The sequence below is a fragment of the Pseudochaenichthys georgianus genome, chromosome 1 (assembly GCF_902827115.2).
Source record: "Pseudochaenichthys georgianus chromosome 1, fPseGeo1.2, whole genome shotgun sequence".
Taxonomy (NCBI): Eukaryota; Metazoa; Chordata; class Actinopteri; order Perciformes; family Channichthyidae; genus Pseudochaenichthys; species Pseudochaenichthys georgianus.
The window spans coordinates 42,001,069-42,014,399 of NC_047503.1; the positions used below are offsets into that span (position 1 = coordinate 42,001,069).

Below are 13,331 nucleotides of genomic sequence, written 5' to 3' on the forward strand. Positions count from 1 at the left end.
ACCCCTGAATCTCTCACTGCAGACGTCCTCTGGACTCACACAGACAAGATGGCCACAGGAAGCCACACTCGACTCACAAGGGCCAACCTACTGTCGTCTTAAAGGGTCAGGAAAGGAGTGAGGGACAGAAAGCTCCACAGCTGGCATCAGAAACAAGGTAACTGGTGCCTGGGGAAACATGTGTTGCTAAATGATGGTAAAACCCCCCTAAAACAGGTGCAAGGGTCTTTTGAAGTGTCAATGATCAATGTGTGTCCTACAGTATAGGATGTAACCCATCACATTGGTTAAAAGACTGCTCCTATTAAAGTATGATCCTTTACATGTCCACCACACACTCTTATAATAATAATACATTACATTTGTAAAGCGCTTTTCCTGGTGCTCAAACGCTTACAAGCAAGTAAAAACAAATGAACAACAAAAGTAAAAAGTGCTAAGCTAGGTGGAATAAGGGCGAGGGAGTTCCAGAGTGTGGGGGAGGCTGCTTCGAAGGCCCTGTCACCCCAGGTCGGGAGCTTTGTCTTGATGGGCAGGGTTAGAATTACTAACAAAGAACTGCTAACAGAGCACTTATATACTAACAAAGGACTGGCGTATCTAAAGCCAGTTGAGTAGCACTTGAAATGTTTGGCTCTATGAAACCTGATGTACTTTATGATTCTGTTTTCTTCAAGGTTGTGTCTTCCTGGTCGAATGCACTTATTGTAAGTCGCTTTGGATAAAAGCGTCAGCTAAATGCAATGTAATGTAATGTTGGCAGCAATGTTGCCGCTGGCAGTAATGTTAGCGGTAAAGTTGGAGGTAATAGCAATGTGACTATCAGTTGGCAGTAATATTGGCAGCAATGTGGGCCAAAATGTTGGCACTTGGCACTAGCAGTAATGTTGGCGGTATTGTTGGCGGTAAAGTTGTAGGTAATAGCAATGTGACTATCAGTGGTAATATTGGCAGTAATGTTTGCAGCAATAATAATAAATGATGATTGAGCGATGTCGGCAGTAATACTGTCAGTATAGAGGGGTGCAGAAACGAGTCCATCATTTTAATCATGACATAACACTATTTGATTTGAAGGTGGGGTAGGTAGTTTTGGAGAAACTAGCTCGAGTGCGCCAGAATTTGAAAATACACAACCGGAAAAAATCTGCCACTTCCTTACAGAGCCCCTCCTCCAACACACACGAACGCGCACATGACCAATGAGGGCACGAGATAAGTTTGTGCCCCGATGGAAGGCTGACAGGCAGGTAGGCCATCCAGTTACTTTAGCCGGGCGGCTCAGATGATTGGTCGTGCTTTTTACAGTACGGCTTCCAGAGATGACATTTTTTAATGGATTTTTTGTCAAAGCACTTCAGATATTCATTGCTATGGATGTTCAGAGCATTCCATGGAATATAACAAAAAGTGTATCTCGAGCCGGTTTCTCAAACTTACCTACCCCACCTTTAAGGTACCACCAAACAAACCTCGCTTCTCAACTTACTTTTTAAGGCATGATCAAAATGAACTTTAATAACTTGAGTCACAATCCATTGTATGTGGTATGTCCCATGTTAGTCACTTTTTACTGTCTCCTGGAAACAATTCAAGGAATTTAAATATAATGTATTGTCATTGAGCAACACAGGGTTCTTTAGCAGCGGTTCTACATTAGTATTTTTTAAGCTTTATTGCATTGAGCTCTCAGAACTGCAGAATAATTGTGTTTATCACTGGATATAAAGAACACTGTATTTTGTTTTTTTTTAAAGTGTAAATAGTATTTTTTTTGTTGGTATTACTGTTATTACTAAATTATAATTTGCCTGCCATCTCTATTAAAGGACCAGTTTAGCCAATCTTCAAACATATTTTAAGACACAATTGAAGACAATGGTGAGAATGAACTTCTGTACTTAGTTCATATAACTGTATCTGAGCAAACCGAGGATAACAGTGAGACGTGGTCGAAAGATATATTTAAAGCTAGTAAGTGGACCTCAAATTGAGATTCTTTGAAAGATTTTTTTTTTATTTCTTTGTCTTCTAGTTGTTAGCCATGCAGACACTTTTTGCATTAATGTCAAACTCGTCTGATTATATTCTCTTGTTTTAAAAGAAACCATTGACTGTAGTTATAATGAAACAATAAAACATTTCTTTCTCCAATCTTAAGTGAGTGCATTTTTGTGTCTTTCTGCATTATTATGTACTATGATGTATTTTCATGTATTGTTCGTTTGTAATTAAATTAGCAGTAAGTAAAAGGTTTATCAATTATACACGACAAGAGGTTCTTGAACAGGATGTTTTTCATCTTGGAATATTTGGGGAAATTATATTTAGGTTTGTGGGATAAGGTCCGTCTCCAAGTGTGGCAAATGTCTCATGTTTACTCGTAAAATGTTCACGATAAGCATCGATCTGGAAGAGAACACTCGTTATGTATTGCATGCGTATCCATGTGATAGTTAATACATTTAGTTCAAGGGAAAACAATTGTAAGATTATGAGATATAAGACTATTTATTTTCTATATTTATTCATCCTTAAATCTAAATACTGCTCTATTGTTTTTTCAGGTATTGCAATGTGTATGTTCTTTGACTTTTAAAGTGAAAGGAGAGGTGGAACAATTTCTCAGATTTCTCACTTAAGTAAAAGTAGAAATACTACATTGTATAAATACTTTGTTACAAGTAACTTATTGAGTAATGGCATCATAATATACTGAAAGGAGGCAGGTGAACAGATCAAAGGGGGCTTGAGCACCTGCCGTAGAATGTACTTTTTTTTAAATTTACAAAACAATTAAATTGTCTAACATAAAAACACGTCTAAAATATGTTAATCATATTGAACCACATACATTTCAATATCCCTTAAAACTGTCACAAAAGTAGATATTCCAGGAATACATTTTTATAGTAACACAAATCGATGGTGTGCCCTTTTTTGAATTTGGTAGGCACAATAATTTCAGTACTTATTGTCCCATTTTAGAATCTTATTTATTAAATCAGTGGATTCTAATAATTCACCCATTAATGTGTTCATCACAGCTGTAAACAGTGGAGATAATTTATTTATTTTATATACTGCTGCTGGATATCTTAACTTCATATCAAAGTTGATGTATTATATATATTAATATGTTTTAACTTATAATATGAATATGTAAAGTAACTCATCTTATTAAATAAATGTCGAGGAGTTAAAAGTACAATAGTGTACAGTGGAGTAAAAGTATACAAGTAGCAATAAATGGAAACAGTTAAGTAAAGTAAAAGTACCCCAACATCGTAGTTAAGTAGGCTGTACTTGAGTAAATGTACTTCAATACATTACACTACTGGAAATGAGCCAAATAAAATGCCTCGTGTTATATTTGATAGCTGGGGTAAGAACTCTACACTTCTGAGGAGAAATGTAAACAGTATTGTGTGTATTTATGTATTCGGATCTATATGGATGATTTCAGGAGAATGACACTTCCAGACTCTTTCGCTTGTCTGAACTTCCTGTTACTGAAACCGAAAGTAAAATATTTGGCGGGAGTGAGAGTAGCCTACTAGTGAACCCTGTTTTTTACACGGTAAGACCTTTTGGGAATTAAATTATTATTGCTCATTATTGCATTGTTCTGACTCTTGGTTTCCGGTGTGGTGGTTAGGTATTTCAGAATAGAGATGAGTGGTTAAGTTACAGCAGGAGATTGTTAAACGGGATATTGTAATATTTACTGTGTTACACAATGAAGGTCTGTCTCTTCTCCCTGAATGGATATTCATCGTGTTTGTTTTCAGATTGATCTAGGCTTTTTAAACCGTTTATCATATTCTGTCAGTTATAAAGTATTTCCGTGTATCGCTTTTTAAACCGTGCCCTTTATACATAGTTAATAAAGTGTACATAATGTTGTACTTATTCATATTAAAACAATGCATTTTAAATGGGTTATCCTTCGAGATATTGACAGTTAAGAACATTCATCATTAATTGTATGGGGAACAGAGATCACTCAGCTGGTGAAAACTGTTGTAAAATGTACAAAAAATAAGCCAGATGCATGTCGTCCGGCATTATGGGAAATGTAGTTTTTTTTATTTAAAAAACATTTGGCTTAATCAAGCGGCAAACTGTGGGGTAGAGCCGGGTACACTGTAATATCCTGTGGGAGTAAGGTGGTGAAAGTGCAAAGGTACACAAACATAAAAGCAGATTTAGATGACAAATGTACTGTTTAGAGCCACCTTTTCCCCCTCCTAACACACACACACACACACACACACACACACACACACACACACACACACACACACACACACACACACACACACACACACTCTTGCATTTGCTGCTACACACTAATACAGAGAAACAGAAAATAAATTGCACCATACAAGGATCACGAATCAACATTATAGTCAACTAACAAAATAAATTGCACCATATAGAACTAATTGCACAGGTATTTATTTACAGATTTATTACAGATTCTTTGAATACTAATCTGCAAAATGATTCCCTTCTTTCTACTTTCACAGTGAGCAGACATGGTGGATAAGCTGCTGCTTGGGACTCTGGACGACTTGGGCAAAGATGCCTTTCAGGATTTTAAGTGGTACCTCAGTCAAAAGAACTTGGATGGCGTCAAACCAATTCCTGTGAGCAAACTGGAGGACGCAAGCCGGGGGCAAACTGTGACACGGATGACCAGAAGCTACGGTGAAAAAACTACCGTGGAGGTGGCTGTTGAGATTCTGAAGAAGATCAGCAACAGGAAGGCTGCAGCGGAGTTGAGGAAGAAATATGCAGGTGCAGTGGATGTGTCTTAAATGCACTTATAATATCAGCTAAATCAGTTACTTCAAGGTTTTCTACTGGATTTGTGTATTTTGTATATACATTGTATATTTTTATACTTTTATCTTACTCCTTGGCTCTTTACTTTTGCTCTAGCAATGTTAACTCCCCCCTCTGTGGGACGAATAAAGGTATTCTGATTCTGATTTTTAAACATGATTCTCTGCATCTGTATGTTTTATCTGCAGAGATGAACAGAGCTGCACTCTCCTCCTCCTCTGCTGCTTCACGTCCAGCTGCTTCACGTCCAGCTGCTTCACCTCCAGCTGCTTCACCTCCAGCTGCTGCTTCACCTCCAGCTGCTTCTTCACCTCCAGCTGCTTCACCTCCAGCTGCTTCACCTCCAGCTGCTTCACCTCCAGCTGCTTCACCTCCAGCTGCTGCTTCACGTCCAGCTGCTTCACCTCCAGCTGCTGCTTCACCTCCAGCTGCTTCACCTCCAGCTGCTTCACCTCCAGCTGCTTCACGTCCAGCTGCTTCACCTCCAGCTGCTTCACCTCCAGCTGCCAACACGATGTCGGCTCAGGATGGGAGTGTGATCGTCGCTCCGACAGTCTCAGGCTCACTTCACACATTGAACCTAACCATCAATAACTGAGCACAATAAGAATTAGGAAATACATATTACATTTGTGTTGATACTCAAATTTACATAGTTACCCGTTCGAGTCCTCCAACAGTGAAAGCCAATGTTCTTAAAGTCTCAATAGTTAACATTAATAAGCGGTACACATATGATTAATTAAAAAACGATGCCAAAATGAAAACACAAATGTGCCATAACACATGCAAATGAAGAAACAACTTCACCAACTTAAAGAAAGATACGTAGCGTTAACTAAAAGCTGAAAATGTAAAACGCTGCAAAAAGCTGAAAACAACAGAAATGGGGACACTAAAAAGGGACGCACACAGCTGGGACCGGAGTGCTTGTTGATGTTTGGGGATTATAAAGTGTCACTGTTGTTGGAAGTGTATTTTAACAATGTGATCGCATGATTCTTTCTGATATTATGGCAGATCTGCTGTGAGCTAGCTAGCTAACGTAGCTAACCTAGTCATTTCTAATATACGAACAAAATACTAACAATTATGAAACAACGTCAACAAGAACATCAAGTGTCCCCTGGTTTCTGTTGTGCTTTGAGTTTGAGTTATAAAGCAATAATTCAATGTCAACATAATGTTTGTTTGTTGTTGTAAAGAGCAGAGCAAATCCAAGTCTAATGATGACCAAAGATGTGACAACGACATGACACACTATCTGACAGAATGTATGTTTGAGAGCAAGTATCCATTTAAAAATATACTAAAACAAACTTTGTTCCAAATAAACAACAACAAAACATGCACTGTTTTCATTTCTTGGTTTGCAATACAGTGGAGAGAGGGCTCAGAATAATACATGTGTAAAGTTATAAGCAGTTCAATTTAAAGACAACTTGTATACACAGCAGGGAGGCAATAAGAATGAATACATTGAGTTGTTCAAGCTTAAAAATGTGTTTTGATCAAATGAAAATCTTAAGAATTATCATTTTTAAGTGGCAGTTTTTCTATATTCTTACACATTTAAAGTGTTGATACTGAAATGTAAGCAGCTTCATCATAACTGCAGGTGCTTGTAATCTCCTGTCGTCAGCAGGTGGCGCTGTGGTCTCACATTAATGTGACTTCAGATTCCTGTGCTGCTGTCTCAAATCTTGAGTTTGATTTCAGTTTGTTTTTTGTGAAATGTATACAGGTTTCTTTACAAACAGTTCAGATCAAATTACATATCTGAACCAATTCCATATTTTTTTATGACAAGCATAACTTTCTAACTTTTGCTGGGATCTGCCTGCTACAATAGATAAATGCTATTCAATAATGTTGTCTGTTCAGTTTATTAGATCAGCCGTATCTTGTGCCCACCTCAACGTCCAAACAGCCCCATCTCTCCCAGACCCACCTGGTGACGTAGCCTACTTGCTTGAAGATTAATCCTGACACCTCCTCGAACAACCTTTACGTAAGCCAATCAACACGCCAGGAGCCGGGATTCGATGTGGCGAGATCCAAGGGAGGGGCACTGAAAAAGCTCTCTGCCAGAGTTGGGAACCACCTTCCTCTATTAGTTGTGTATCATAAAGATAAAGCAACACTTCCTCAGAATAAAGCAAAACTAAGAGTTTAAAAGAAAAAAAAACTGATCAAGCAAATAAAATAAATTTCAAAAATAAAAATTGCAAACAAATCATTTGTGTAATCATGTAAACTATAAGTCTTTTTTCTTTGTTTTAACATAGGTTTTTGTTTGCAGTTCTTGTTTCTTCTTTCTCAATGATCAGACTGTTGCTCTCGCTGCAGCTCTTCTCGTTTGCACTCCCTCATTTTTTGTTTTCGATTTTGACTATGATTTTGACACAAACATCCCAGGTGGGCGGGACTTTCAGGGGTGTGTCCCCATTGGCTACTCAGTTTTTGAGTGACAGCCACACCACAGATCATACAGTGCAACTCATGCAGCAAATTCCGGAGTCCACTCGGCCACGTTCGTGTTGGTGTCTCCTGGGGAGTTTCATGAACATATCGGACTTCTCTTATGGATTGCTGTGCATTAGACTTGTGTTGTGTAGTTTATACTTAGTTCCCACTTTAAATGTTTTAATACCTGAACACACTGCTGCTGTTAAATAATTTCCCAATTTGGGATTGTAAAAGTACGGAGCCCCTAAAGGGACATGGAAAAAAAAAAAAGAGAGAGACAAAAAAAAATAAAGTCAGGATAACGGATTCGTTTCTCGTGCGCACGAGAAACGCATCCGTTATCCTGACTTTATTTTTTTTTGAGAAAGTTACCGATGCACCAAGGAGGAAGTGGAACACGAGACAACCATTTCATTGCAGACTTTTATGTTTACGTGGGGAAATGACAGTGCATACATTATTTGAGATATATTTTGAAGTCAGACTTAATTGTATGGACATTTCGGCCAGGGGTGTAGAGCTATTGGTTTAAGCACCGGATTGGCAAAAAACAGGAGAGTCTGTAAACCAGTCTGCTTTATTGATCTATGAATTAGGTCCGTGACTCTCAGAGTACCTGCTGCCCCGCAGCTATCACACACACACACACACACACACACACACACACACACACACACACACACACACACACACACACACACACACACACACACACACACACACACACACACACACACACACACACACACACACACACACACACACACACACACACACACACACACACACACACACACACACACACACACACACACACACACACACACACACACACAGGGGCGGACTGGCCATCGGGACGAATCCCGATGGGCCGGTACTGAAGTGGGCCGGTCGGACGATGTGGGCCGGCCGGTAACCGGCAGGGCTCGACATTAAATGGCCCGCTGGCCCGGAAGCACTATTTAGACACCCCGGGCCAGCATAACGTACTTTCCACTTGCCCACTCGGGCCACTAAAAATATAAAAATGGTCCTGTGGTATTGGTATTTTGACTAGCAATTTAGTTAAATTGTTTCGTTTATCAACGCTACAACATAGCGTTCCGTGAGTCGGTTGTCGTTGTTGTTGGGTGAAAACTAAGCAAACAGCTGTTTGCTGCGGAGCGCAGCGGGAGCAGGCTCCGGTGAGCGGGAGCGCGCTGCTTCCCTACAGACTATCGCGCCACCTAACCATTCGCCAAATGTTTTTAATACCAGCGGTAACCGGCCAAGCGTCGGGCAAAAAACAATCTTCAAATAAAAGAAAGTCAGGTATTACAATATAAAGGTATTGGCAAAATGTCCCAGCAGTTTAGGATAATGAAGGTTCTAATCAAATAAATTACATAGCCATTACATGTCTAACTCCTAATGACAGGAAGGCAGAAAGTGCATTATACAAATAATAATAATAATAGCAGACATTTTTTAACAATGACCACAATATCATTATTTTAATAAACCAAATATGAACAATTGAGGAAAATGAGGAAGAACTGATGATTAAAATGTTGTAGTACAAGTAGTAATGTAGTTAGTGCATACATTACTATTGCAACAAATGTGTTAATTTTCTTCATTATTAGTCGATTTGTTTTTTGGACGAATGCTCCGGGCCAGTGGTTACAATGGTGGGACCAGTGATAATACAAGTCCACCGGCCCGGAGGTAGACATTATTTACCCTTAATGTCTACCGCTAGTAAATTGTCTACCCCCCCCCAGTCCCCCCGAAAATGTACTAGCGGTATTTACTTGCGGTACCGAAGTGGGCCGGTCGAGAGTCCCGGGCTGATTTGTAGTCCCAGTCCGCCCCTGCACACACACACACACACACACACACACACACACACACACACACACACACACACACACACACACACACACACACACACACACACACACACACACACACACACACACACACACACACACACACACACACACACACACACACACACACACACACACACACACACACACACACACACACACACACACACACACATACACGCCGGTACCGAAGTGGGCCGCCCGTTGACAGTTTACGTGGGCTGGGCTGGGTGCGAGTACCGGGCTGATTTTTAGTCCCAGTCCGCCCATAGATGTTCAATGAAGGTAAACACAGTGTAGGCGGTGCGTAAAAGCTCTTTGAGCGCTGGTGCTGCTCTTCTCTGATGCGGCTTTCACACCAGCGCTTTTCAGTTTCTAGCTCCGAGCGGGAGCTTTTCTGCTTCAGCTCCGGTTTCCCTTTTCAGCTCCCGCTCTGTGCACACCGCCCACTGGCGCCCCAGAGCTGCCCTTGCTGCGTCATGACGTCACCGTTTACATCGCTGATTTGCCATCCAACGGCAGCCATTACGGCGCTCACAACAACAACTGCGTCGGGTCGATGATCGTGTTGCTTTTAATCACACGAAGCCAGAATAAATTGAATAACGACTTCTCCAACCTTATACTTTTCTCCAGAGTGCCTTGGTTCATTGTTTATTAATGTGTTTCTGCAGCATTTACCGACCGCTGCAGTGCTGCTCTTCCACGGAGTGTATTCTCCCGTTAGCTCCCGGTTAGCTCACACTGCAGCGGCCGCTCTAAAGTATTCACTGTCCCACTCACACAAGCAGCTGATGCAAGTGAATGTGTGTCAGTCTGAATTGACACTGTTTGGTATCACAACGCTGTTATGAAAGTTTCTCTGGTATAAAACGGGTGATGTTAGCATAGCAACCGAAGCTAAACTGACTACTTGCATCCGATAGCTGCAATAATACAAAACAACACGTCTGCCTCTCTCCACAATGATCGATAACTGTGAACGGATGGTCAAAGTAAGGCACAAATAAACAGAATCACACGAAGCCTGGTTAGTGTTGCCTGACTTTATAAAGTGTGTTTATAGGCACTAGTACTACTGCTTGTAGGCAGGCATGACAGTCGACCCATGGGAGGTGGGTTTAGTTTCCTGCACGCCTCGACGTAAGCGACGTCACCTCTTAGCTCCAAAGCTCTTGCCTCTGGACCGACAATTTTTTGGAGCTGGAAATGAAGCGGATTCCGGAGCTAAGAGCCGGCGCAGCTCCGGTGTGAACTGGAAAACCCGGCGCTTTTCAGGCTCTAGCTCCGAGCCGGAGCTGAAAAGGCGCTGGTGTGAAAGGGGCATTAGTTACACGTCCCGCTGTCTCCTGGAGTGACCACACACCCCTGGCCGAAATGTCCTTAAAGTGAAGTCTAAGTACGATATATATCTCAAATAATGTATGCACTGTCATTTCCCCACGTAAACATAACAGTCTGCAATGACATGGTTGTCTCGTGTTCCACTTCCTCCTTGGTGCATCGGTAACTTTCTCCAAAAAAAATAAAGTCAGGATAACGGATTCGTTTCTCGTGCGCACGAGATACTAACCCGTTATCCTGACTTTTTTTTGTTCATGTCCCTTTAGGGCAGGGGTGGGGAACCTCCGGCCCCCGGGCCATATACGGCCCGCGAGACAATTTGGTACGGCCCTCGAGGTAATTTATAAACACACGCAAAAAAGAAAAAAATGTAAGAAATCTAGACCGCAACAAAATTAAACAAGCGAGTGCCTGTTTTTCCTGGCCAAGGTCAGGGTCCTTGAACACAACACGAGCCTAACGTGTCATCACGTGGTATATGTCTCGACTGACAGGGGTGCAGTTCTGACGGAGAGCACCAGAACGCCACTCCAGCACTTCAGAAATTGCAGTACCGATAAGGAGCCGTATGCCGCAGTTTCTGCGTGGCTGTGTCTTTAGTTGTAAGCCCAGTGGCGATCTGTCCATCTGTCATGCTGATCATACAGTCAATAACTTTGTTGTTATTAGCATCTGGTTAGCTAGCTATGCTAACGAATATAAGAAGCTTTTTCTACAACCAGTGAGGTAAAGGCACATCTTTATATGATCATTATAGTTATAAAAAAATAAGAGAATAAAGTATAGGTTTAACAGGTATAAAATACTATATGACAGTAAAAAAAAAGTTGTTATTAATAAAGAAGAATACAATTTGAAAGGGGAGTGATTTGTCAAATATTCATAAAGAAAAATAAATCTGCTTCCAGTTCTGTTTCATATGGGTGTTGAGAGATGTATCCATAGATCTCCTAATGTTGCTCTCAAAGTGCACCAGATTGATGCTTTTAACCTCAACATTTCTTTGCACAGAATGAAATGAATGGGCTGTGATTTTAGTTTTTTTAAGCAGAGGTCAATCATTTGTACGGCCCTCTGAGGATATTGTAAAAATTGAAATGGCCCTTGAGAGGAAAAAGGTTCCCCACCCCTGCTTTAGGGGCTCCGTATAAAAGTGTCTGTCTATCTATTTATTTATTTTATAGATTAAAATGTATTTTCAAGCTAAAGGTGATACACTATATAAACTGTATACTATTATTTTTCAAAGACATGTTACATTTCAAAAGCATATTTTTCTATGTTTAGTACAAACAATTAAAGGCTGTGCTTTAATTTAACAAATTCTACAATATAAAAGTGGCAGATTTGCTTTATTAAACAGACCTAGGCTGCATACCAACACAATTAGAAACACGCTCACATCTTACTATGTTGGTCTGAAGAGCTGAAGCATTCATACACAATGGATAACAACTGTGTTGTCTCATTCTATATCCTGTGAGAAAATAATATACATTTATAATTAAAAATTCGACATACTATTCCTAGCCCGAGGAATATATGAATAATCAACAGATTTGAATGGAATCTCTAACATTTTTGTGTAGAATAAAGACAAAAGAGTGATTATACAAATTACATTTATTGAAATTTGAACCAGAAGATTACGTCTCAAAGAATGTTTTAAATAAAAGGACATAAAACAAAAAGGTGGATAATAATAACATCTATTAAATGTATATGTAAAGACATTTGGTCAAATGAAATGACACTGAGCAACGCCCAGCGTGGAAGAAGATGGTGCAGGTCTTTCTTCCTGCACTGTACAATCGCTGGAGGACTGGGCTGTAACTCAAAAAACTGAGTAGCCAATGGGGACGCACCCCTGAATGTCCCGCCCACCTGGGACGTTTGTGTCAGAATCTCAAACAGAAAGTGAAGGAGCGCAAATGAGAGTACTGCAGCGAGAGCAAAAGGCTGATCATTGATAAAGAAGAAACAAGAACTGCAAACAAAAACCTATGTTAAACAAAGAAAAAAGACTTATAGTTTACATGATTACACAAATGATTTGTTTGCAATTTATATTTTTATTTTTGAAATTTATTTTATTTTGCTTGACTCAGTTTTTTTCTTCTTTTAAACTCATAGTTTTGCTTTATTCTGAGAAAGTGTTGCTTTATCTTTATGATACAATACTAATCCCATACATCCAGAGCCTTCCCAATACAAACAAAAGCCTTTCACAGCCCACCGCCAAGGATGAAATACACCCGCCGAATGTCAGCCATCATTGGGGCAGAGGTCCCAGAGGTTCCTGTCCATAACAGGTCCCTACTGTTAACCTCTAAATCAGAATCATTGCTGTGGCAGAGGTGAACCCCTGAATCTCTCACTGCAGACGTCCTCTGGACTCACACAGACAAGATGGCCACAGGAAGCCACACTCGACTCACAAGGGTCAACCTACTGTCGTCTTAAAGGGTCAGGAAAGGAGGGAGGGACAGAAAGCACCACAGCTGGCATCAGAAACAAGGTAATGGTGCCTTGGAAATGATGCTAAATGATGGTAAAACCCCCCTAAAACAGGTGCACGGGTCTTTTGAAGTGTCAGTGATCAATGTGTTTCCTATAGGATGCAACCCATCACATTGGTTAAAAAACGTTCGCTAATTTCTTACATCTAATTTTTTTTGTTTATTCTAAATAAATGGTTTGACCTCAAAAAATGAAGCCGAATTAAAGTGGACCTATCATGCTATATTTGAACAATATATTGTAGGGCCATACCTAAAGTATATAAAAACATTTTTT

General features: G+C 40.3%; 1 protein-coding gene across 1 annotated transcript; it reads left to right on the top strand.

The window, feature by feature from the left end:
* The first annotated feature begins 3,524 nt into the window (after positions 1–3,524).
* Positions 3,525–6,201, top strand: LOC139434823 (large ribosomal subunit protein eL22-like). Its single transcript, XM_071204782.1, has 3 exons — positions 3,525–3,580; positions 4,533–4,803; positions 5,040–6,201. The coding sequence occupies exons 2-3, from the start codon at positions 4,542–4,544 to the stop codon at positions 5,447–5,449; spliced, it is 672 nt and encodes a 223-aa protein (XP_071060883.1). The 5' UTR covers positions 3,525–3,580; positions 4,533–4,541; the 3' UTR covers positions 5,450–6,201.
* Positions 6,202–13,331: the final 7,130 nt, after the last annotated feature.

What these genes read in the sequence shown, in the direction of transcription:
- LOC139434823 (XM_071204782.1), top strand. Translation starts at nt 4,542, where the DNA reads ATGGTGGATAAGCTGCTGCTTGGGACTCTGGACGACTTGGGCAAAGAT. An exon ending in GTTGAGGAAGAAATATGCAG is followed by an intron (nt 4,804 to 5,039) that starts GTGCAGTGGATG and finishes TTTTATCTGCAG; the next exon opens with AGATGAACAGAGCTGCACTC.